Source organism: Neocloeon triangulifer, unplaced genomic scaffold, assembly GCF_031216515.1.
Source record: "Neocloeon triangulifer isolate White Clay Creek 2 clone unplaced genomic scaffold, ASM3121651v1 ptg000004l, whole genome shotgun sequence".
Classification (NCBI taxonomy): domain Eukaryota; kingdom Metazoa; phylum Arthropoda; class Insecta; order Ephemeroptera; family Baetidae; genus Neocloeon; species Neocloeon triangulifer.
The window spans coordinates 2,327,980-2,353,439 of NW_026775547.1; the positions used below are offsets into that span (position 1 = coordinate 2,327,980).

The 25,460-nt window shown below is 35.0% G+C and overlaps 6 protein-coding genes and 1 non-coding gene across 12 annotated transcripts in view; 4 read left to right on the forward strand and 3 right to left on the reverse strand.

Moving 5' to 3' along the window:
• Positions 1-1,946, forward strand: part of LOC132193674 (uncharacterized) — a 28,955-nt gene extending 27,009 nt beyond the window's left edge. The window contains exons 6-7 of the mRNA XM_059614497.1: positions 84-321; positions 390-1,946. Coding sequence (XP_059470480.1) covers positions 84-321; positions 390-503 — 352 coding nt within the window. The 3' untranslated portion in view covers positions 504-1,946. The remainder of the gene's footprint in view (positions 1-83; positions 322-389) is intronic.
• LOC132193518 (uncharacterized) lies at positions 1,365-4,640 on the reverse strand. Its single transcript, XM_059614236.1, has 3 exons — positions 4,425-4,640; positions 4,260-4,350; positions 1,365-4,097 (listed from the first exon to the last, which is right to left on the reverse strand). The coding sequence occupies exons 1-3, from the start codon at positions 4,524-4,526 to the stop codon at positions 1,687-1,689; spliced, it is 2,604 nt and encodes an 867-aa protein (XP_059470219.1). The 5' UTR covers positions 4,527-4,640; the 3' UTR covers positions 1,365-1,686.
• Positions 4,641-5,528: 888 nt separating this feature from the next.
• On the forward strand, positions 5,529-9,311 carry LOC132193454 (uncharacterized). The gene is made up of 9 exons (XM_059614142.1): positions 5,529-6,227; positions 6,740-6,954; positions 7,159-7,489; positions 7,541-7,665; positions 7,717-7,863; positions 7,924-8,030; positions 8,096-8,216; positions 8,269-8,488; positions 8,553-9,311. The coding sequence occupies exons 1-9, from the start codon at positions 5,981-5,983 to the stop codon at positions 8,852-8,854; spliced, it is 1,815 nt and encodes a 604-aa protein (XP_059470125.1). The 5' UTR covers positions 5,529-5,980; the 3' UTR covers positions 8,855-9,311.
• Positions 9,312-9,966: 655 nt separating this feature from the next.
• On the forward strand, positions 9,967-12,960 carry LOC132193553 (uncharacterized). Of its 4 annotated transcripts, none has more exons than XM_059614295.1 (5): positions 9,967-10,091; positions 11,339-11,426; positions 11,540-11,687; positions 12,119-12,424; positions 12,477-12,960. In XM_059614295.1, exons 2-4 carry the CDS (start codon positions 11,406-11,408, stop codon positions 12,385-12,387), a joined length of 438 nt encoding a protein of 145 aa, XP_059470278.1. In that variant the 5' UTR covers positions 9,967-10,091; positions 11,339-11,405; the 3' UTR covers positions 12,388-12,424; positions 12,477-12,960. The 4 variants fall into 4 exon arrangements, with proteins under 4 accessions (XP_059470278.1, XP_059470277.1, XP_059470276.1 ...); XM_059614294.1 differs by lacking the exon at positions 9,967-10,091 and adding an exon at positions 10,855-10,911; XM_059614293.1 differs by lacking the exon at positions 9,967-10,091 and adding an exon at positions 11,065-11,124.
• LOC132193550 (probable E3 ubiquitin-protein ligase HECTD2) lies at positions 12,712-20,178 on the reverse strand. Of its 3 annotated transcripts, XM_059614288.1 has the most exons (18): positions 20,107-20,178; positions 19,637-19,712; positions 19,153-19,568; positions 18,370-18,666; positions 17,847-18,004; positions 15,946-16,048; positions 15,789-15,863; positions 15,671-15,735; positions 15,459-15,614; positions 15,142-15,290; positions 14,903-15,084; positions 14,709-14,849; positions 14,201-14,323; positions 13,970-14,146; positions 13,767-13,919; positions 13,278-13,547; positions 13,102-13,217; positions 12,712-13,050 (listed from the first exon to the last, which is right to left on the reverse strand). In XM_059614288.1, the coding sequence occupies exons 3-18, from the start codon at positions 19,339-19,341 to the stop codon at positions 12,786-12,788; spliced, it is 2,619 nt and encodes an 872-aa protein (XP_059470271.1). In that variant the 5' UTR covers positions 19,342-19,568; positions 19,637-19,712; positions 20,107-20,178; the 3' UTR covers positions 12,712-12,785. The 3 variants fall into 3 exon arrangements, with proteins under 3 accessions (XP_059470271.1, XP_059470269.1, XP_059470270.1); XM_059614286.1 differs by lacking the exon at positions 20,107-20,178 and having other exon boundaries at positions 19,637-19,938; XM_059614287.1 differs by lacking the exon at positions 20,107-20,178 and having other exon boundaries at positions 19,153-19,938.
• Positions 20,179-20,199: 21 nt separating this feature from the next.
• Positions 20,200-25,439, forward strand: LOC132193551 (lactotransferrin-like). The gene is made up of 13 exons (XM_059614289.1): positions 20,200-20,255; positions 20,312-20,401; positions 20,916-21,009; positions 21,136-21,272; positions 21,442-21,694; positions 21,749-21,953; positions 22,069-22,375; positions 22,652-22,892; positions 23,493-23,641; positions 23,696-23,870; positions 23,927-24,079; positions 24,847-25,102; positions 25,157-25,439. The coding sequence occupies exons 2-13, from the start codon at positions 20,320-20,322 to the stop codon at positions 25,334-25,336; spliced, it is 2,232 nt and encodes a 743-aa protein (XP_059470272.1). The 5' UTR covers positions 20,200-20,255; positions 20,312-20,319; the 3' UTR covers positions 25,337-25,439.
• Trnas-aga (transfer RNA serine (anticodon AGA)) lies at positions 24,197-24,278 on the reverse strand. The gene has a single exon. It is a non-coding gene; the product is annotated as a tRNA-Ser (tRNA).
• Positions 25,440-25,460: the final 21 nt, after the last annotated feature.

Here is a 25,460-nt window from a genome sequence, read left to right on the forward strand (position 1 = left end):
TCACTGACGCGAATTTTCACTTTGTTCAAATATATACTTCAACAAATTTTTTATTTTAATGATCTTTTATTATTCACATCCAGACTCACAAAGGCGAGAGAAATGAGCGTGCCAGGCCAAAGACACGGAGATGGAAAGACGGTTCTGCCCAGTAAAGACACTTATGAGGGCCAGTACGTCCATGGTGTGCGACAAGGTCTTGGCACCTACAAAGTCACAAAGAAGGACAACGTGCTGGCCAGTTACGAGGGCGAGTGGAGCGAAGGAGTGCGCAGAGGATTTGGCACCTTGATATTCTCTGATGGCTCCAAATACAAAAAGGTTTGCTAATCAAAGCTTTTTAATTATTTCTGACTAATTACATAAATTGTTGAAATATTATATATCAGGCTTTTGAGAAAAAGACAAACACCACGGCCGAGGAGTCATGCTTTTTGCCAACGGCCAACAGTACTGTGGCCTGTGGAAGTCTGGCCTTTGTGACGACACCACAAGCTTCCTGAAGCACCATTGCGCAATTTACACTTTACCCCGGTGGTTGGAAATATGGAACAGACCAGGTGCGGTTGTGTATGAGGCACCAGTGCCTGCAGTCTGCGTCATTTCTTGCTGGGAGAACGGAAAAGTGAGTGTAGAAGAAAAGAAAGCGCCCCTGTCAAAATTTTGATGTAGGCGAACAGCTTGAAACAAATATTTTTTCTACTAATCTCCCCTGCTGAAAAGCTCGGGAATCAAAATAGTTCCGAGAACTATATTTTGGTTCCCGGAACTAAGGAATAGTTCTCTCAAAGAGGAATATAGTTCCCGGGTCTCTCGAGAACTATTAAAGTAACCATTTCTGTTCCCGTAAGTCAAGATTTAGTTCCCGCTGTTGATAATTAGTTCCCGCTGTTGATATTTAGTTCCTGCTGTTGATATTTAGTTCCCTCTTGGACTTAGAATAAAAAAATTTGAGAACTGATGCCGCATGTATGAAATATAGATAAAAAAGATTTTATATTTATTTTAAAATTTTGACCATACGTGAATTAAAAAAAATCTTTTGAATACAGGCATATCAATTTTGTATGCTTTTTTTAAATTTTAAGTACAAACCTTTAAATAAAATTGATATTATGTTAACGATATTAATTGCATTAAAAAAATTAAGGATTGTAAATTTAAAAATCTGTTTTGAATATTAACACACTAAAATAAAGACTAATGAAAATAGAAAATTTCGGGCAAAAGCTCGTGTAATTCAGGCGCCTCTCCTTTAAGGAACGTTAATTAAATTTAATTGGTTTTATTATCTAAAATTTCCAGCGAAGGGTTTATTAGGTCTTATTATGCAAATGCGGAAGAATTATATAGTTGCAAAATTAATACAATTTGAAATATTTGTAATTTAAAGATTTATTGAGTATTCAACATCAGAAAATATAATTATAAAATACCACTTAGGTTATGGTAATATATGATAAAACGCAATAAAACGTAATTTTTAATGTATTGAATTTAAAATAGCAGGCCAACATGGAATCAAATAGACTGATTTTTGGACCTAAAAAATTATTTTGAAACAATTAAAAATATGTAAAATGGGTAATTAATTAATGATTTATCACAAGACAGGCATCTGTTGCACTTCATCACAACATAATTTTAAATTGGAAAAATTTAATCTTTGCTCAGTAATTTATCTGGCTATAAATTAATTTCACAGACATTTGGTGGTACACACAGAAATTCCTCAACTTTAATCAAATGACAATAGATTCTGCTTACATAGCTCCAAATTAGGACACCCGAATCTGTGTACGGCACAATATGTTTTATTGCAAGGTTTTCCTCGCTGTTTCCAAATCTAGGCAGCTGAAAATCTATTTTATGCCCAATAAATATGACACGATCCCTTGATTTTGCAAAGCATAATATTTTAGCAGGAATTTTTTGTCCATTATTATCATATAAAACAAAGAAAGAGCAAGTTCTTTCAGCCCTCAAGTACATTTCAGATGTAAATATGGCATTTCCCCTCTTAGCTCGAAGATAAAAATTCAATTCATAGGGCAGATTATCGTCAAAAAGTGTAATTGTTCTTGCATATTCGACAATGCAGGAGCTAATTGTATTAAGAGAAAGTGCTGAACCCAATGAATCAATTTCTAAGTGTTTGCTTGAGCTGTTGTCAACATTTGCCAAGTAAGTCAATATATTTAAAAAGTTGTGTATCCGCATAGTGTTTGAAATTTCAATGGCTACTTTTGTACCAGTTCCATGAATTACTTGTCCTAACCGGAAGTTTGCCGACTCAAATATAAAAGTTGAGTGGCTCCAGAGCGGACCAAGGTATTTAACCTTATCTGCGTAATGAAGTAGAACATGCAAATTAAATGTCTGGTCGCAAGTTCTGTACATGGAGGCATAATCTCTACAATATTCTTTAAGAGCCCTTTTAGCATCACAAATTTCGTCAGTGGTTATTTCATTTTTGAGTAGAGTATGAATTGCAAAAACTAATAATGAATGATGATTTAAATATCGATCAGGCCAAAAAAGTTGCAAACACGGCAACGAAAAGAAGAGGAGCCAATTTCGAAGCTCACTAGCTTTCCAATATTTCTTAAGCTCAAGGCTTCTCGGTAATCTCTTAACAAAATTAGGAGGACACAGTGACTTAATTTTTTTGTCTATCACTTCCACAAAATTTCCGATGTAAAAATCGTTGTTTCTATTTTTAGAATCAGTAATGGTGTAAATATGGCGTTTAACAACTCCCAATAGACATGAATGTAAATAGTCTGGCGAAAAACTTTTCGACAAATCAAAATTTTCTAACAAACCCATGCAAGAATATCCCTTAACACCTTTCCTATGGTTTGTTTTTTCGTCATTAGGCAAATGTTTTTCTGAATCTTTGATTTTCATAAGTTCGTTTGCATTTCTTAACATGGAAATGGAAGACCTAGCAGGGTATGACTGAGTCCTGAATGGATAAATTCTGGCTTGCCCAATGCCAACTTCAATACGTTCTCCAGGAATTTCACAAAAACTGCAGCCATGAGCTCCATTGTACATATTCAAATTTTGCATTGGCCCTCTTGCTTGAGCATCTACACTTGACGCTATAACAGAAATTCTGCTAATTATTTTCTCTTTAGTTATAGGGTGGGTCCATTCGATCCCATCTTTTCCAAATTTTTCCATGATATTTACAAATTCTTCTAAAAATACTGACATGTCAGGCTTAACAGGGGCGTACCAAATACTGTGCATTATTATGAATTTTGATCGTAAATTTGGGTTGATATCTGAAATAATTAGGAAATTTGGCCAGATTTGGGTCTTAGAACTTCCAGCTACTGGGAATCCATCGGTGTTCTGAATAAGGCAAAGGTCGTATTCAGAACTTCTATTTACTTTTAAATAGGATTCAGAATCAACTATATCTCTTATAACATTTGGAGGTTTATCTTTGCGAAATTGGCTATAATCATCTATCAATTTTGAAAGGCCCTTCTTTTCAAACATATTTCTTATTGTAATATCAATTTGATTTTCGAGATAAATTGCTGATCGCTTTTCTTTACAGGATGGACATTCATTTTTATCATTACCACCGTAATCTAATAGGCAGCTGCCACAGTAGTACTTCACTTTCGGTTTTTCATTGTTGGGAGAAATATCTTCCATCATTTTCATAAACAAATGCTTTGATTTGGGGAATATTGAATCAGGTGGCAGAATTTCGCTAATGAATTCTATTAGATCCCCTAACAATTTTTTTGAACAATAGTTGTCTTTAAATATTTTACAGATTTTGATTAATGCAGATCCTAACGTGTGCTGGCTGCCATCAATCAAAAATGTGGCTAGATCTTTCATTAAAAACTTGCCAAAATGATAATTTTGAAAATCATCATTGTCACTGTCTTCTGCAGATGACTCACTGCATGATGGAGTGTACCATTCCTCCATATCACTGTTTTCTGAATCTTCGATTTGTTGACTGCCCGGAGTATTGTTGACTGTGTCCAACGTGACTTCCGGTGCAGCGGCGGGGTCCAAAGTTAATGAGGTATCCATGGACATGACCGTTTCTTGAGAAATTCCGTCTGCGAAAAGAAATGTTTAAATTAAAAAACTTGCTATTTGATTTATTTTTTAGTCTTTGATATGGGACTCATTACTTACTAAAAGCCGGTCTTATTTAATTAAAAATTTCTTTCACTGCGAGCATTATCAAGGTCAAGACAAGAGGGGTTAATAAAACATACCTTCATCAGACAATATCCGCTCGTCTACACTGCTCTCGCTCTCGTCGGATATTCCACAAAGAGCGTGACGTTTAGCAGTCCGCTTATCGATCTGTAAAAATAAAAAAAGAAAGGAGATAAATTTAAATATTCATTTGCTCCAAGACGAAAAATATTTTTACGAACCCTAATTGATCTGTCGAAAAACCCCTTGTTGTATGAACCAGGCCCGCCTCTTCTACGGCGAGGTCTGCCTCTTTGCGTTGAACAACTCGCAAGATTATTCATGATGATTGAGATTATGCTAAATTTGTCAAAATAGCACAAAATCACGCGATCGACCCATCAATATCAATCAATTCACGAATCGACCGACGCTGGGACGCCGCGTCATGTAAACATGTAAACAATAAGCAAAGCAATAGGCCTCGCAGTATTGCCAATACCTAAAATTGAAATATTATTTTTTTTTTAATATCATTTCTGGTGAAATCTTGATTAAGATACTAAAATTAAAATTAATTTTATTATATAACTTCTGATAACTTTTTCTTCGTTATAATGTTAGGAAATCTTTGTTTTTGTGGATATGTTAATTTTCCAGAAGGTTGGTACTTTTAGTATTTTATTGGTTGAGCTTATCACGTGACCAGTCACATGATATTATTTCAAGCGGATTGGCGGCTGCAAAAAGCATTTACCTGGTAAAAAAAAATAAATATTAATTGAAAAAAGCATAATAGAAGAATGATTCAATTCAGTTTCACTATGATATAATAAAAAAATTAATTTCAATAATTATAAATTTTCAGGATCAATTATTGATATGTATATCGTTTATTTGTCTACAGTACGTCAAATGTTTGTTTGGCTCCGAGGTAATTTAAATTAGAAAAATTAAAAATGATAAATTAAATTTTTATTAAAATAAATATAGAATTTCAAAGAATAATTGAAACTTACTTTAATAAAAGAAAATAGTTTTTTTTAAATTTGAAATCAATAAAAAATAATTATTGAAAATACATGAAGCTTCGATTACCATTAATCATTAATTTTTTTTTTCAATAATTTTGCGACCAATTTTTTGTCATAGGTTATTTTACTACAGAGGAATAATTTTTTTTATTTAAAAAAATCTGATTTCTATAAAAAGTTTTTCGGTTTTCTTTTCATTAATTTTTTTTTTTTCATTTTTTCAATACAACAGATTTTAGCACTTTAAAACTTCCATTACATGGAAGTTTAAATGGGATGATTTTTTTAGTTTCTTCTAAAAATAAAAAAAAAATTATCTCATCATTTGTGTAACAAGAAGACGACACAAAACGGCACCTCTATTCTAATGTTCCTTTTGTCACTCTCGCGTGATATATTATTGTGAAATGAAATAGATGAATAATTTAATTTCCTAATTGTTTTCAATTTTTTAAGAAGATTATTTTGCTTGACCTTTTCTATAAATTCCTAATATAACCCAATACCGCGGTGCACGCGAATTCGATATTAAAATATTAATTTGTGATGTAACAGGGAGTATGGGGCAGGTATGGGGCTAGAGAGCCCCAACTGGGGTCGTGAAGGTGGCAGCACCGAGAGTAGCCGGTGGTGCTCTCTGTAGTGGGTGGCGAGTGCAGCATTGTTTACTGTTTTGGCTTCCCATGCTGGCATTGCTGTTTTAAGACGCCACGTTTTTGTGTTTTCAACGATCATTTTATTTTTCTGTGCTGTTTTGTTTAAAAATGACGACCATTAGGAGAAAACGACGTGCCGCTCAAGATATCCAAGAAGAGGACACGATCGAAAAAACAAACGATTACGGAATCTGGGTCTGCTTTGATATTGACAAGGCTGATTATGTTTATCGAGCATACCAACTCGATTTTTTCCGGGAACTGGAATATGAAAAGGCCTCGTCCTACGTAGGAAAATCCGTAAAAATTCGGTTGAAGAAAAAGGAATACGACGCGGAGGTGATTAAAGTGCACCGTAAGTTTTTTTTTATCGAAAATTCTTCAAAAGATTAAATTGCATTCCCTGGTAATCAAATGCATTTTGCGCCATGCTTGATTATTTTGTCGCTTAATTTGTTTATTGCTGCATGGGATACCTTTAAAAATCTAGTAAGCTGCAAGTATTGTTATTTAGATTGCAGATATTTCTTCAAACAAGAAAGAATTTGAGATAATTATTGTTATTCTCCCAGATTATCATAATGTTGGGTTTTTGGGCGCCATGATCGGTTATTTTGGGACGGGAGTCGGGACCATGTTCGAGCATCTCAATCTCATGTTTTGCTTTTAAATGGGGCGGCCAACAATTGATCATCATATATAGCCTTAAATAACTGACTTGCTCAAACCTATTCATATTTACAGAAAATTCTACTTTTAACTCGATTCATTTCAAATTTAAAAAAAGTTTTTTCTTTTCTGTAATTAATATCTTATTATATGTGGAAATAAATCTGCTTTTACATATATTTAAATAATTTTTTCCAGTGGAACCTGACGTTCTGGATAAGGAGTTGGACGAGCTGTTAAGTGAGATAAATGATAAAGAGGTCTTTCAGCCTTTAACTGAAGAAAACAAAACAAAGGCTGGCCGCAAACCGAAGCCATCTATTAAGGTGGTGGAATCCACTGAATGCAAGGACAAGAAAAAACTATTAGCCGCTAAACGTTTGAAAAATGATCACAGCAAGGAAAAACGCGAGGTAATTATTAATTCAGAATTTTTGTTTTATAATCATATTCATATTTATACGTAACAAATTTTCCCTCTTTTTTTCAAATAATTGAATCCTTTTTATTTTATGAATGATTTATTTTATAAAGATGAGGGCCAAACAGAAAATTATATTTGATGAAGTTAAAAATTTAGCTGTTTTTATTTTGTGTAAAAAAATTATTATTTGTAGGCACTAAAACTGAAGGTTCATGAAAATGAGGAAAAGTCGTCCGCAATTGCTGAAAAGCTTAACCAAAAATTTTCCCACTTGGTTGAAGACGAATCAAGTGAAGAATATTTTGATGCGAATATTAAGTTATCTGTTTCTGCTGATGCCTATTCGTCGATGAAAAAAACCCGAGACGAAGCTTTGGAAAGATTTCAAAAATTGGAGCAGAAGTACGAAAGACTGACTGCCGAAAGCAAAAAGATTGCCGAGGAAAATGTCTCCCTACAACTAAAAATATCTTCCCTTGAGGACGAAAAACTATCTTTCTTGAAGGATCTTGAAGGGAAAAAAGGTATCCCCCCCCTTAATTTTCACCTTTTCACACTAATTTTTAATTTTTTAGCATTGGAAGCTGCTCTTTTAACCCTTCAGCAATTGATTTCTGATCTCAAGGACTTCAAAAGTTCTAAAAAAAATGAGGAATATTGTGAAGATCTTATACGTTCAACAATTGAAGGCAAACATCGGGTATTGTTATTTAATGGAATTTAAAAACAATTTTAGCAAATTCCTTTTCAGATCAAAACCCCCGAACTTGCCCTTTCCCCAGAAGCAGAAATTGAAGAAGACGACTCATTGGTGTTTTCCAGCCCAAATGGTCAAAGCACATTTATAAATGGTGATGATGACTTCGATGTTGACGTTGGCATTCATGAAGAAATGACCGTAATTTATAGTCTGAACTATTAATCTACATAATTTTTCCTTATATGTGATCTTTTTTAGTCTCATGACACTGAAGAGGAGGCTTCTAAAAAAGATGACAACAATGACAATTTGGACGGCTTGGATAAAAATTCCACACCAGAACCTAGAATTCAGAAAGGAAAGTTGTAAGTAATCGAAAAATAATAAGATTATGAAAAAAGATTTAACTAAAATTCCAAATAAAATCTAGAAAAAAGGCTATTCCGGTTGCTAAAATCCATAATTTCTCTGACGTCTACAAAAGATTACATAATAATTTGGAACGCCAGCTCAAGTATCCTATTGGCCATGAGATATACAACTCTAAAGAGGTAAAAATATAATTCTTTTCATTGAATTCGATAGTAAAATTTTCTTTTTAAGGAAATGAAGATGCTTAGCTCTTTGGTTGGCGTAATCAGAAGTGATTATCGCAGATTATTGCGACAGTGCCACACCCCAGGTGCTTTAATTGGAGGAACTATGAGATTAGCTGTGACAACCGAGGCCTTAACATACTGCTCTGTTATGGGCCAATCTAAAGGACGCTCGGGGAAGCCCCCAAAACCAGGACTTCACACTGTCATTACTGATTCGCTTTTGGGTAAATTTTGCTAATATTTGTTTCATTTAACAAACAATTAATACGTGTATTAAAACTTTTTCAGATTCTGTTAAAGATGCAAGACTACGTCACTTGAAATATGCAGAAAAGGTCAAGGCGCAAGGTTTTATGGACAAGGACATGGCTAATAATCCAATTAAGCCAAAGAACATGGACACTGACTGGACAACGAAAAAGTGCGAAGACCGAGCTGCCCTGAAGAGAGCACTCAACAAACTCCTGGGCAAATTTTCCTCTGACGAAGATGAAGGTGCTTCAACATCATCTCAGCAACAGCAACAGCAAAATCCGACAGAGAGCAACAAAGAAAGCAACAAAAGTTTAGTGATTGTGCCTCCTAATTAACAAAACAGAAGCAGTGTGGAGACTGTGCTATTAATTTTATATTTTTCTTTTACAAACTTATTCTGTAGTTCCATTGTGTACAAATGCCCTTTTAAAAAGTTTGTGCAAATTTTCACCATCCCAATATTTTGGTTGTATTTTACAGTCAATATCATGTATTTTAAGAAATGAAATTTTTTATTTCTTTTAATTTTTAACCAAATTTTGTAACTTATTGCGGGAACTATCAGAGGCACTATTTCATTCTCTGTCAGAAGGGAACAGAGAGGGGGAACCATTCAAGGAACAGAGAGAGGGAACTATATAGGGAACAGAGAGAGGGAACTATATAGGGAACAGAGAGAGGGAACTATTCGGGGAACAGAAATGGGGAACTAAGCGTCAAGGGAACTAAGTGCAAAATGGCTACTAAAATAGTACCCGGGAACCAAGTCTCTGAAGAACTATCTGGGGAACTATAATTTTTCAGCAGGGTCATCAGCTAAATATCTGAAAAAGGGATTTTGATGAACAATTATTACAGTGTCATTTGCAGAGGCCTGTTATGCTATTTCCATCAAAACATTATGTAGGATTTCATTATATAATGTTTTGATATTTTGTGCATTTTTGCAGATTAACAATTAATATAATACTTCTACGAATATAAGAAAGACACAATTTTGCTCAAAATCTACCTGACTAAAAAGTTATATAAAGATTTTATCAAATTAACTTTTAATAATTACAAATCTGTTGTGAAAATTAAATAATTTTGATAATTTGCTTCAAAACTTATAGTTAATTTTCTTTCCAATTTCCTAGTGGATTCTTTTTGAGACCCTTGTAAATAATTTTTTACAGCCGAGAGGACCTGGAGTTGTTGCAAGCGAGCTTTACTTTCTGAAGGGAAACTTCTTTTTCAAGGATGAGTGGCGCATCTCAAGCCACCACCCCATTTCTGAACTGGAGGGGCATCAATATCCAAGGCTCCCCCTTTGAGAGCATCTTCGATGTCCTTCGTCCTGCTGCTCAGATGGTCAACACTACATTTAAAGTCTTTATTCACAAGTTTGCTTGTTTGTTAATTGCTAATTATAATAAACTAGTTGCAGATTGAGAGCATTTCTGTGGTGAAGGATTTGTTACCCCTCGACTAGTAGAAAGTAGTTTGAAGAGCATTGCCAGTATATGGCTTCCTCGAGCAGCCAAGACTTTGGCTCAACAACTGAAACAAGTCTTGTCAGAGCAGTTCCAAGTAAGAGGGCAATGCAAAAATATACCTCTTGTTATGATTCTAAAGTTGAATTTTTGATATAAACAACACAAACTTTTAATATTTAATAAAAGAAAAACAGCAATAACAAAAGGGATAAACAGACAATAATTGCAAAACTTAATTTAAATATGTAGCAGCCTCCATCCATGTCTGGTGAAGACTTATCGGCTGGTGCTTATTACAACTGTTGAATAATGCACAGTTATTTTTTACATATATGCAAAATTTGCATTGTTATTAATTATAATATTTATTAATTGCGCTTTTTAATATTTTGTTATAAGAAGAATTTTTATTTAACTTTATTGGCATCATATTATATTATTCCACAAAGGAGGCATTAAATTGATTAAATCTTCTGATTTTAGATCTAAGTACTTATTCTCTCTCTTTGGTTATTTAAGTAATTAAATTTGAGAATTATGTGAAGGATTATATGGAACACCATGCTCTGACTAAAAATAATTATTTAACGCACAACAAATTTAGCTCCAAAATCTTAACTACAGGCAGAATATTCCAAAATTATAATTGGTTAGCAATTTTAAAGTTTTTACTTTCCCGGCCTCATTTTATAAAGGAATTTTTCCTGCAATGATTTAAAGAGCAATGAGATTATTTTCATCGCCCTAAAAATCTTGTAATTTATGTCCGAGTGAATGCATTTTCATATATTTTATGTGTAACTTTGTCGGGTTTCTTCTTGAATCCCGCGCTTTTTTGCTCAGTTTTATTATGTAAACAAAACGAACACAATTTGTTTTTATTTAATCTGGACTAATTTTTCGTCTATAAAAAGGTTTGCATTTTTGAAATATAAAATAATTGTATTTACTGTCAAAATTTAAAATTTTCATCGATTCATAGTTGAAAGGGGCATTGGGGGAATTAACTGACTGGCATATCCCCCTCTCCCTAACAATATGTACATAATTTTTGTGTTGTGTACATTCTTAATTTAAGCTGCAGATAGTGCAGATTTGAAAAATAACCGTTAGCAGTGCGTGATCCCGTAAGTTCTGTAGCCTCCCTAACTATTTAAACTTTGCCCAAGTTTCCATTTACTCATTATTTTAGGAGGTATGGAGCGTAATTATTTATACTATATATTTGAAAAACATTTGTGTGTGTTCTCTCTATAGCTCCAACGCCTCCAACGTACAATTGAAATTTTTGCCGACTTTTCCCTTATATCTTATATCCATTATATTTTTTATTTGTTCCAGGAACTCGACTTGACTGAGTCTCTTGCCAGTGCCTTTGAACGATATCGCTCACCTCAGCTTCCAGATCATGGCTGCAAACGTCGCTCCAGTAAGAATTATTTAAAAAATTTTAAATCATTTCTAACAAAAGAATTTTTCAAATTCATTATCATGTCTGTGAATATAATTATGTGCCATAAAATAATAATTATCCATTTTTAGTGGCTAGACACTACAGGACTTCCTGTTGATACAGTGGCTGCACTCCGAGGACCTGCGATTCCCACCCTCCAGTTCCTTCAAAATCTTCCCAAAATCGAGCTGACCACTGCGCTGCAGAACAACTTGGGAGTGGCCCACCTTGGGTGGGGTAGGTGTTATTCATTTATCTTTATTGAGAGGGTTCTTTATTGAAAAGGGTTTTCTGACAGTGACATGATTAAATTAGCTCATTTTTCATTTCTTTTAATAATACTGCCTGACACTCGCCTGTCAAATTTTTTTTTTTTTATGATATTATTCCCTCTCATTTTATTGTTTGTCATAAGTGATTATTACCTGCATTAACTCCGTAATTAATGGATTTTGCCTTGACATGGCAGTAGTTTGCACTGGCACACAATTCATCCCAACGTCTTGTTTGATACCAATGAATTTCCGCAGTTTTTGTAAAGTAATTGGGAAATTTCCAAACAAATTCTGGAAGTTTAATTAGGTTTATTTTATTGATTTCTTAATTTTTATTTTTCATAAGTTAATTGATTTTTCCATAATAAATCATTTTTATGCATTGGTTAACAGGCAGACCTGCGCTGGCTCTCGAGTTGAGAGGATTTCTTCTGATGGCCAATCGTGCTGTAAAACCAGCTGTTTTGTGCATGAGATGCCATACCCGTGAGGCCAAGCTCATTTTCATTGAGTGTATGCACTTTGGAGTTTGCACCACCTGCCAGGAGATAATGCTAGACTTTGATATGCACCGCCAAGGGGACGAACGGCAGTGCAAATGCCCTGAGTGTGGTGCTAGACACACTCAGGAGGACATGAGAGATGTAAACGTTGTTCAATAGAACATATGCTGCTCAGATGTTCAACTATAAATTTAAAGTAAAAATTCACAAGTTTTCTTGTTTGTTTATTTTTAATTAATGAATTATAGTTGCAGATGGAGAGCTTTTTCTCTGGTGATGGTTTTGTTGTCTCTCAACCAGAAAGTAGCATGAAGAGCATTGCCAATGGCTTCCTGGCAGCAAAGACTTGGCTCAACAAGACTCGTCGGAGCAGTTCCAAGTAAGAGGGTGCAATGCAAAAATATGCCTCTCAATTTATTTCTAATAGACAAGACTACTTTCAATATTAATTGAGAAAAAACAGCAATAACTAAAGGATAAACAGACAATAATTGCAAAACTTTATTTAAATAAGTAGCAATAATATTAAAACAAATTAATTTTATTAATATCACTCGTTATTCCAAACCAAATCCTTCTGCGTTTGCTATAGCAATTGTCAGTTTTTTAATTAATATCACTTTGCTGGGATACGCTGGTAGCACCAACTGATTGAAGCAAGTGTGAGCTTCAGGGAGGTCCTCAACGTTGCCACTTGACTTGGTCACTTTAAAAGTCATCTCTCCCGTTCCGCCCACGGGCACTCGATCACTTCCGGTGACAAAAAGTAAAAATTTTCTTTGCATATCTGAACCGAGTGATTCAAGTACGTCCCACAAATTACTATAAAAAAGTAAATTACTTGATGAACATAAAAATGGTTAAATCAATTACCTTATTATCAGATCATCAGGTCGATAACCATCATACTCTGTCACTTTTCTCAACTCTGCCAAATCGACTGTCGGAGAGCCGCAAACAAGCAGCTCCACCTCCTCAGGTCGAAGAAGCTGTGATTTGTATTTTTTTTTTTTTACTGAAGTTTATTGAAAGAAAATTTTTGCAATTACAATTAGTGCATTAGAGGCGCAAACGCTGTGAAAGCCAAGATAGAAAGCTCGGAATTGCCGGTAAATGGACGCATTCAGCACCCAGTCCAAGTACAAGGCCACAAACTCCTCCCTGTTTTCGTTGGTCACGTGCATTTTGTCGCCGTTCGGCTTCAAGGGCCACGTCCTGACCGACCCATATTCTTCCAAGGACACTTCAAAAGACATGCACATATCCTCCTCCACATTTCCTTCGTAGGCGAGCAGCTCGCTTATACCTTTGGCCACGTCCTGCAATTTGATTTTAATTTTAAGCACTTAATAAAGCAATGTATGATTTTGTATTCTTAGATTAAAAATAACACAAAATTTGAAGACTGAAATCAATATTTGCGTTTCATCCCTTGGGAGTGAAAAGTTTTCCATCCCAAAGTCATAAAGTTTTCTGTTTTAGAATAATATAGTGAAAATGGGAAAAATTTTAGTGCGTCTTTTCAAATTTTCACATACAGGCATAATCTCTGCCAAGTCATCAATGGTCGGCTGCTGCACTACCCCTAAAAGTACAGACTCGTCTCCCGGTGGAGGCGGAATGGGCGGCGAAAGTAGTTTTCTATAACAAACTGCGGGGAGATGCAGATCAAGTATTGTCGAGTTGTACACCTAAAAGGTCATTTATTTCAGGAAATTCAATGCTTTTTTATATTCCTCACCGCTAAACCCATAAGAACACCTATTAAGTGGTACTCGCGCAGACCGGGCGCTTGAGCCAGATCTTCTTCACTAATATTTCCAACGGCGTATTGATCTTCATTCATGTCCATCGTGTCTTCAGTACTAAACCAGTATGAGTGGGAATGACGGTGGTAGACAAACATTCCATAATCCGGCTGTAAATTAAAAAATTATTGTTATTTTTTTTTTAAATAAAAAATATTTCCAACCTCAAAAATTTGACGCACTAAAAGTAGGAACCACTCTTTGGTCAGTCCACCCATGTCCAGGCCTGGCTCGCCAATGAAACTAACTTTTAACTTTTTCTTGAGTTCACCCTGTTTGCTCGCAATCTGAGTAAAAATATTATTGAAAAAAAAAATATAATGGAAATAATGATTTATATTTATTAATATACTTGTTTTTGAAGATTTAAAATATTTTTAACTTGAAAAGCGTAATAAATATAATTATCAGATATTTATTTTTTATTTTTGTTAAATGGGCCAATCTCTATTAATAAATTTCTTCACACAAAAAATGAATCTATACTTTTGTCTCATTTTCAGTTTGACAATCTATTTTGTTAGCATCTAAAATTTGGAAAGTTGAAAAACCAGATATAAAGGAAGTAAAAAAAAAATATATATTGCAAAATTTCTTGAACAAGAATGTGTCTAGGATAAGCCCATTTTTCTGTTCATGATGGTCTCACGTAGAGAATACAATTACTTTTACCTCGTTTAGAGAGTCTGAAACTAGATTAGATCTCCTAACTCTTATATTCAGGAAGAAAATGTCAATTTGAGGTGGATGTCTTCTTGACGCTTTAGCTGCCAAGGAGCGTCTGGCGTTTAATATCATTTGCTGCTCCGAATCCTTAATTGTGTAAAATTTGAGCAAAACATTTTCTTTTTAATCCATCAACGAACCTTCGTCAAAATGTATCTTTTAGCAGCGATGCTCAAAAGAAACGGAAACTGGCAGTAGCTGAACTTGTTGGGTGTGCTTTGCCACAAGCAGTACTCTTTCAGCAAATCAACGTGGTCCAGGGCCATGTTGTATAGTTCGGAAAAGTGGATCAGCGGCGGTGAACAGCTTTCGTTAGCAGCGTCTTTGAATTTGATATTGATTGAAAAAAATGTTATTTTAAATAAATTTCTATACTCACTGACAAGGGCAAGGACTCTTGCTGCGGCTGGGATCCACCACCTGCTCTTGCCAGGGGGCGGCAAAACCTTTCCCGAAGGTGGAAACTGGCGAATGGCCACAAACTGGGCAATATGACGTATCACAGTTCGCAACCTCTCTGGTCCTAAACTGAAATTTAATAAAAAGATTATTAAAAAAAATTTAAGTTGGTGCAAATTTTATTTTTATTTTTAAAGAAACAACTATTTTTCCCTTCAATCTTTCATATTGATAGATACTGTATGACCACGTGGAAAATGGAATAAAATTTAAAAAAAAATCATGCAAAAAACTCACAGTCTAAAATAATGAGGCAGTAAAGTGCGCTCAGGGGCCGGAAGCGTAGCTGCCCTGCGAAGGACGTGTGCAAAAATCGTGTAGGACCTCTGGACGGAAAATACAGGACTCTGCAGAAGGGCGAAAAGGGCTTTGGCCTCGTCTTCCGATCGCAAACTACACATAAATTTCATTGTCAATAAATTATTCAAAGCGCTTCGATTTCTCCTCACCTTGGCCTGTCTTCAAGTAACGAATTGATAATTGACTTGAGTACCGTTTTGTGAATGGTTGAAGGCTGGAAAAATAGATTGACAACATTTCTGACGAGAAAGCAATTTTTTTTCATACCATTCCTCTTAAGGCGTCGTTGATTGCATGCAGCAATTCTAATTTTATCCCACTTTCTGAATTTGAACCGTCGTCCTGAAAGTTTATAAAATACAAAAGTGTTATGTCTATTCAGGGAAACACGCGAATGTGTCGATTTATTCGCAAAAGCGCTCACGGATATTAGGGCACATAGTTCGGTGTGAGATGAAAATATCCGTGCGTAGAAGTTTTGAATGCTTTGGTAGTGTAAAGTTTGGTGCGCCCGCCTCACTTCTTGTCTGCAAAAATAAATCAACATCAAATTTATTGTTCGACAAATATTTAATCAGTTCATTACTTAAAATTTTATTATTTTGTTAAACAATAAAATTTTTATTATTCCTAAATTTAAAACAAAATTGATTATTGGACGCCTTCAAGATAAAACATGTACGCAACCTGCTTTGCATACATGTCTAGCCGGTTGCATATGCTGTACAATACGCAAATTTTCAACATTCTTTTTACAATTAATTCCGTTCAGACAACACTTAAAAACAAAACAATAGTAATGACAATTCTTGCATGCAAATAATTAGCAGTTTCATTGAATTGTGATCCCAGATTTAATGGCGAAATTATTTAATCTTATTTACATAAATTGTTATAATTAAATAAAATGGAATATTTTACTTATTTTTTATTTTAAAACTTTAATTAATTTTTTTAGATCAAAATTGAAATGTAATTCCACAAAATAAAAATAATCGTTCAATTTCACATAATTGTAATACATTGAAAAACAGAAGTATGAAATAAATCAGATATTGCTTACATTTTTTTTACAAAATATTTAGTTTATTTAAAATCTTTACTAAATAACTTAAAAAATAATCTTATATTTAATATTTTGTAATACAATTGGAAACTTTTTGCTTTGCTGATATACGCAACTGGCCAGACATTGGAGTAGAGCAGGTTGCATACCATAATCTCAAAATCGTAAGAAAACTGAGTGGCAAAATCGGCAAATATGACTTTTTAAGAGACTATCGCAAGAAATAGAGCATTTTGGAAGAGGTAGGAGGCGCCAGTACGAAATTGTGCCATTCTGAAGTCTGAAGGAGCTTTTTTTAAAGGATTAAATATTTGCTGCGAGATAAAGATAAGACCGGCCGACGCTCAAAGGGCAAGTGGCTGACAGTGCCTCGCGCCAATTCAACATGCACGCCCATTTGCGTGCCATTCCTGCTTCAGCGGCAAGCGAGCCTTCTCTTTCAATTTTCAGCTCAGCCCCTCGAAATGATACATGCGGAATATTTAAGCAACCGAAAGAGTCCCATCCGATTATTATGTGAATGCATTAGCGCTTCTGCTGCATCGATAAATTAAATATCTCTCTGGTCGCTTACTAGGTCACTCGGCTGGACTGGGGTTGGGGTTTTTTATATGAATATTTATTAACATATTTCTAGTCTGGCCTGGTTTGGATTACATTTCTTTTTTCCAAGGGAAGTGAATTAATTCTGAGGTGACGAGAGTCGTTATTAAATTATTTTCATAAATTTTTAAATTATCTTATTATTTTAAATAATTCAAAATAACACTCCTTTAGAGTGTGAGTGACAAGATTAAATTTTTGTTATTAATGGGTCTGTAAATTTATTGAAAACTCTTACTGTTTATAATAATAAATAGCCCTTTAATTAATTATACGCAATTTAATTTTAAATAAAAAAAACTGATATTAGTAAGCTAGAAAGTTTTGTTTTGAATTGATCGAGGTTCAACATGCACAGACTCGGTATGACAGCAAAGTGGTGCGCCAGTGTTGATTGATCAAATAGCAGTTTTTGTGTGTTGTGTCTCTCGCGCCGTGGCAACCACCTCTGGCTTTTTCACACCAAACATATGTGTGTGTTCATTTGGGGTGGAAAATGCCAAATCAATTTAATGAATCGATAAATTTGCAGCGGCACATTCAAGAAAGGGTTTATTATAGGAAAGGTGTTAACCTTGCCCACGGACGCGACAAGAGCAAATATTTGCGTAGCTTAAAATCGATGCTGATTGTGAGACAATGGATTGGGTACTCACAAAAATTGCTCCCTTGAGAACGAAGAAAGATCGTCTGATTTTCCAAAATAGTTGATCGGGGATTCAGGAGACTCGGGGGCCTGGTGAAGTGAGTAGCTCCTTGGAGTAATGCCGTTTTGGTCATGAGGTGGCCAGGCTGCGCCGTTCACGTCATTACCCTTTCAAGAAATCAAACAAGACACGTCACCATTATTTCTTAAATTTCTGTATAGTAAAAAAGTGGAAGTAATAAATAATTTTGGTTAATGGTTTTATTTCTTCATTAAATAAAATTTGACGTGTAAAAGATTTATTTAAAAAAGCTAAAAATATTAGTTCTCCTCTTTTATTATAATTATCATCAAATGTGCACTTTTGAATATATGGATGGTGCATTTAGGCGGAGATATTAGGTTGGTGTATCCATAACATAACTTGAAACTGTATTTGAGTTTTACTCTTTATTTTAATGTTATTGTGATATTAATTATAATTTCAATTTCCGCAAAATATTCAGAAGCTTTTATTTATTTATTAAAAATACCTGTGCAATTGGTGGCAAGGTGGGTGAGGGTGGTCGCAGGAACAGGGCGCCCACCCTGGTGACCTGAACCGAGCCACCGAGTCTGCTGATTGTCAAATTTCCAAATTGAGAGCCTCTGCTTTGCTCGATTTGCGGCAAGTGCAGCATTTGCTCAGATGAGTTTCGCCAAAAGGAAATTGCACCTTCAGTCTCGTACTCGTGGCCACAGTAAGGGCAGCACGAGTGCGAGGTCAGGGTCACCCTGGATGTCACGCGGCATGAGGGACACGTCAAAAGAATCGCTTCAGAGGACATTCCCTGAATGTAAAAATAATAAATATGAAAATGGTTGGCAGCTAAAATTTCAGTTTAAATTTATATTTTGCTTATTTTTTTAATTTTACACAAAAAAATGTAAAATAATCTTTTATCAAAACTAAAAATTTATTATTTTTTATTGTGGAGCATAATAGTTCTGCTTCCATAAGATCCATTCCATATTCTGATGATTTTCGGTGCAAATTTCTTTTATTGATTTTGCCATTGAATAACTGATTGAGCTGATAACGTTTTATATCTTGTGAATAATAGACATAGTGAATTAGTAATTAAATTTTTAACTATGTAAGATGACAATTTAAAAAATAATAAAAAAAATTAGTAGTTATTTTCTTAACAAGTAAATTTAGCAATACATTTTTTGCTAAAAAAGCAACAAAATAAAATATTATATAAATAAATTTTTCTAAGGAAGAATAAAATGATTAAGAAAAATGTTCTTGAGCATATCACGCAAAAACTTACCTCTGATTTCGCGCGCCTACTTCTGCCCTTCTTTTTCTGTCTTACTCTTGACCTGCTGAGGCGCCTCTCTTCGAAGGCCTTGGTCAGCAGGTCGTAGTGCCCATCATCGTCTTCATATTCCTCCTCATCCTGCTGCTGTTCAAGGGGGTGTCGAACTGTACGAAAGATTCGCAAACGCACATGGATCATTCGCCCTCATTCGATTATCTCGCGTGTGAACCTCCGGCCAGACTGGTGGAAAAACGGCCGCTCTTTTCCAAGTCCAACCTCGTGTTGGATCGACAGAGGGTGGAAAAATTATTTTGCTGGGCATGCGCGCCGAGGGGTGCATTTCGATGTTGCGGCTCCAACGGGGTTGATTATTCCATTTATTGTGCGAGCCTGTCGTGTCGCTTTTGAGAGCTGAACGAGCAACCCTGTGAATAAATTATTGATAAAAAAAAGGAAATTACTAGTCGTTTTTCTCAATGTCGACATTAGCAACCTTGACATAGCGTTTAAGGGCCGGGTTCTTGATTTTCTTTTTAATTTCCTTTAGTTTGCTGCTGAGCATTCCATTCCTATATCATGCGCCGTTAAAAATTGGAGCGCAGTAAAAAGTTTGAAGGTTGATTGATTTAAAGTTGAGAAAATTTGGTTTTGAGCAAAAAATTATTAATATTATCATCATAATAAATAAAAAAATTATTATTTTAATTAAGGACTCATATTTTTGTGTTATAACAACTCTTGGTAAATTAATTATTCAGCAAACAAACAAAGTGAAGTCATTAGAAGTGTGGTTTATTTCCCCGCCACGAAAATAAATTTTGAGTAATCAATCATCAATCATGTTAAATGAGGTTTTCTTTGTGCGTGAAACGTTATTGTTTTTCATTTTCCTATATTATGTCGGAAGGCGAAGGCGAGACCAAACTTAAAAACATTAATGATAAAGTGAGAAGGAACGGTAACCGCAGGAAACCGCAGAGCCGTTGCGATGATAAGCTCTCAACCTCAGGATGAATAAATGTTTACTGAGAGTCGAGGAAACTTATAATAAAAGGCCTTCCCATATAGAGCACACGCTCATTTGATAAGCGACAGTGAATTTTGTGTATTAGGTGAGATAAGGTGCGTATTGCAGCTTGTTGAGATAAAGCGACTCACTCATTTCCAGCTGCTAAGATGGGGAGGACGGACCTTCTACTGATTGGCTTTTTACTATGTGTCTCGTCGGTCGTTGTAAACTCTCAACAAAATAGACAATGTGAGTGAAATTTCAATTGTTAACCCGCTTAAATAATATGCGTTTAATATAATTTCGGATTTTTTGGAAAACAACTTTATCATAAGCTTGAAAAAATAATCCACTGAATTTAATGTTTAAATAAAATTTGTTGAGGAAAAATGATTTTTTTTTGTCACTTATCAATTCAATTCGTTTATTCTCTCACAACAGGTCAAGTATTATTTTGGGGGAAAAAATTACATTGCTCACTGCAAATTATATTATGCATTTCCTTTCTCTTAATATTTATATTTTTTATTTTTTATTAACAAAGAGCAAAAACAGATAAAAAATTAGTTAAATAGAAAAAAAGTGAAAAATATTCAGCGCTTGAATTTTATACAGAATAATAAAAATAAAGTTAATATCAATTAAAAAAGCATTATTACAAAAATATATTTTCTCATATCCTTTATAATTTATAAATTATCACTCAGCCTTTGTTTACAGACTTGTAAATTTATTTTCAATCTGCGCTATTATCAAATTTCAGTTCGTCTGTGTGTTGAAAAACCAGAGTCAGCACCAGAATGCCAAAATTTAAACCGACCTGGCAGTGGAGTGAAATGTGTTCCAGTGCTGGACAGGTTCGTACCGCGCCCATTATACCCAACCAAGATAACGAATTTCTTAAACACACATGAGATTACCTCATGTTCTCTTTTCATGTAATGCTCACCAGAAAATTATTAAAATACAATTTAAAATTAAAGCACCGACTGCGCCCTGAGAATTCAAAATCGAACGGCGGACTTTGGGATGTTCAAGGCGGAAGAGGCGATTTTAGCGTCACACTTCCTGGAATCAGTCGCCGTCATTGGTGACATCAGGCATGAGGAACGTACGGAGGGTGAGTTCTATTTATTTGAGGAAAGCCATAAATACTAAATGACGCTTTAATTGAACTTTTAATGTGACTCATCAATAAAATAACCAATTAATTGCTACTTTTCAAATTTTTTTCGTTATGAAATTAAAATTTACTTTATTTTAACTCCCATTTTATTTTATATTTTTAGATGAATTTAGTTTTACCGCGGTTGCGATTGTTAACCGCGCGAAAGTGCCATCAAATGACCTGACGCTGACTTCCGGACTCTCTCTGTGTCACCCCGGAATGGGGCTGATGAAGTCTGGCTGGTCTGATATGGTGCTCAAAGAAATGGATCTGACCATCTTGGACAAAACTGGCAACTTAAGATGTGACGAATGGCGGTCGTCGGTGCGAAATGAGTATTTTTCCATCGCTAAACAGTGGGGCCCGTCGTGCAGGTAGGCCCGTCTTTATGATTTAATTTTAATTATTAAATAAATTTAATTATTCAGACCTGGTACTTGGTCCTGGGATCCAGTGGCGGATAAAGCTATGAAATTCGATTACAACAGTTTGTGTGAAAAGTGTCCAAACAAGGGAGACTGCGCCTATCAAAATTCAGACCAAAATAACTTGCATCAGGCTACGCTAAATTGCCTTAAAAACGGCGGAGACATTGCTTATGTGGCGCTGGATTACGCACGAAATTTCATTCAGGTAAAAATATGAAAAAAAATCACTTTAAAATTGAAACTGGCGAAACCTTTAAAAAAATTTCATTTAGATAAATAAAATAATAATTTTTTTCATCAAATTCTTTAAAAAAAATTAGTCAACTCCTGGTGGAAACCAAACTTACGCCTACGTTTGCAAAAACTTGACTCTGAGCTCCAGCCCGTACGGTTGCAATTTCGCCCAGCAACCTTGGACTTCAATCGTGGCTACAAAAGAAATTGCTCGTGAACTTTCACCAAAACTGCACGAGTGGCTGAAACCCCTGGAGCCGCGATTGGCCCTCCAGGAAGCACCTGAAAGAGCCGTTGGTGGCTGGCAAAGGGCTCTGATCGACCTGCTGCTCGAGGACTACCACCTCTACAACCCCATTAACAACATGGATCTGAAAACTTTCGTTGGCCGAGGTATTTTTCCTTTAAGTTAAAAAAAAAACAATCCGTTTCAATAGAAATAAAAATTTATTTATTCTCTTTTGCAAGTAAAATTCCGTCCAAATCAAGGAACATCGGAAAAATTTTCAATTGATTTAAAAAGTCCTATAGCTAAGGAACGAAAACAATTATATTCATTATTTCTAAAAACGCTAATTGGGAAAAAAAATCAATAAAGAAATTCAATATTCACGTTTTACTTTTTGTCTTGTTCAAAATTGATGCGTTTATTTAAAATTTATAAAACAGGGCGCCGATTGAAGGTGAAACAGGACGATAATGTTTGCGACCGAAAGGTGAATTGGTGCGTTGGCGAGGCCGAAGAACGCCCAAAATGCGGATGGCTCTCGGCTGCTGCCTGGTACGCTGGAGTCGTGCCCGAAATCAAGTGCGTGAACGGCCTGAGCGATCGCGACTGCGTTGAAAAGGTCGCGAAAAATGAGGCGGATCTCGTGGTTGCTGACATTGACCTCGCACATTATGGCAAAAGGTATGATTTTTAAGGTCGATTGCAGAAAATGCGAGACTCAACAGAAAAAGGCATTTTTACTTTTTTCATATAATTTGTCGCACAAGGTTCTAGCACATCAAGATAAGAGTATATTTTATGGATTGTGTTGATTACTAGTCGTGTTCGCGTGCTCATTTATTTGCCGCTGCACTTTAATAATTTGGGGGAAATGTTAACGAACTGGACAGAAAAATTGATTTCACGTGCTGTGCATATATGCTTTTTTAAATTTAATAAGAGGACTTGAGCATGTTTGTCAGTTTTCAATTTTTTTTTTCAAAATTAAATAAATTTATTCCATATTACAGTTTATTCATTTTGAAGATCGGGGGCAAAGCCCGTTTAATTCTATTTTTCTTTTTTTAAAGTAAAATATTTGTGCAGAGTAAAAAAATTGAAGTTTCTGAACGTATCCTCAAATACCAATTAATTTAATATATTAAAAAATAAACTTGTAACAAAATTATTGTTTACTTAAAACGTTTCGTGAAATTTAATTTAAATATATATTTTTTGGTTTAGTTAATTTTAAATTGGTACCTTAATACTGAATAAATTGATTTAATATTTTTAATTTAGCTTGAAAAAACTGAAACCCTTGATGTTTGTGGGCACGGCTGATGACCATTTGACCTCCGTTGTGGCCGTCGTCAAGGCAAACAGTGAAATTACTAGTTTTAAAGATTTGAAAGGCAAAAAGGCCTGCTTCCCATCTTACGAAGGAATTGGTTTGTGTTCAAATAAAAATACTTCACAAAAGTATTCCGACTTTCCTTTTACAGGTTACGGAACGTTTTTGAGGGAAGGTCTAAATCAGACATTGATTGAGCCGAAGAATTGTCCATACTCCGATTCCGTTTCTAAATTTTTCTCGCAATCGTGCATTCCCGGAGCTGCAGAACATAATAAAGATAAGCCAAGCTTGTGCGCGCTGTGTGAGGCTAAAGGACAGTATGCGTAAGAAATAATTATTACTTAGAAAAGGAAAAAAAATACTGACAAAAATAAACTAGTTGTTCTGCTGAACCAGGAAATTCGTTCGACAATGACGTCGGCGCCATCAAGTGTTTGCACAATTCAGGAGATGTGGCTTTTGTCCGACTGAATGAAATTCTGCTGGCCTTCCAGAAAAATTTGCTTGACCGAATGTTGCCGGCAGATTTCAAGTAAGCATTAAATTAATTATAAAAAACGTCAAGTGAAGTCCAAAAATTGATGGTAATCTTCATCCTACAATTAGTTTTAAATTATTGAACTTGAATCTTGAGTTAAATTAAAAATTTCGCAGTCGGTAGGACTCGAACCTACGCTCCCAGAGGGAATCTGATTTCTAGTCAGACGCCTTAACCACTCGGCCACGACTGCCCTGTTAATTTGCAAATCTCTTGTGGTCGAGCAGTGTCAGAAGAAATGGGTCGATAGCATTCTAATCTGCTTAACTCGACTCATCACTTTTTTAGCTTACGTCAGGTCATGCTTGTGACGTCACCGGTGCCTCTCACTGTTGAGTTTGCACAGACGTTTCCAGTTAAACGATTCAATCACAAGTGCAATTAAAATCATATTAATTTCCTGACAGCACTGCATGGTGTCAATTTGAAATATCCAATATTGAGTCAACATGGGATAATCAAAAATTCATATAAAGAAATTAATAAAAAAAAAACCAAACGGGAAATTCTGGCTGAATTTTCAAAATACAATAATTAACGCACGGAGAAAAATTTTTATTAGTAACATTAAAGTTTTGTTTCCAGCTGTTTTTCGATATCTGATTTTGAAATAGAATTCTTTTTGAACTAATTAATGGCTCTGACCTTTTTCATTTTCATCATCTACAGACGACATAATAATATTTTCCAATATCGTAAACTTAATTTCTGATAAATATTTAAGAAAATAATTTTAAATTAAAATAAAAATATGTCAATAGGGTTCTCTGCAAAAACGGTGGCCAACCAGATTCAACGCTGCCTCTTGGGCCGAACTCCATCAGGTGCTCTTTGACCACAGTTCCATCGCACGCTGTTCTGACAAGAGAAGGCGACGAAATTAACAAAGAACGCGACACGCACGTTGTTCTCAACTCATTGGACTCGATGTTTGGCTTGCTTGAAAGTAACATTCGGCCAGACCAACCCTTCTTCATGTACAACCCCTTCGCTGGCCATCGTGACCTCATTTTCCCGGTAAATTATTTCAAATTATGATTAAATTATAATTTATTTCTGCCATTAATCCAGGAATCATCAAGCGTTCTCTTGAGCTCAACAGACAAAGACAAAAACGTGAAAGAATTTTTAAAATTGATCAGAGACGTGCCACGACCATGTGGACTAGAGAGTTCTGCATTTATTCCGAAGCCGAAATTACTTTTTACTCTGCTCTTCGCCATCGCTAGTTTGTTTTTCAGTCGATATTAAAAATAGAAGAGAGTATATTTAATTAAAAAACTTTAATTCTCCTTACATTTGATTGACTGAAGGAAGAACTTGTGAAAATCCAAAAATAAAAAGTTAAAGTAGAAAAATCTTGCACGACTTTCAC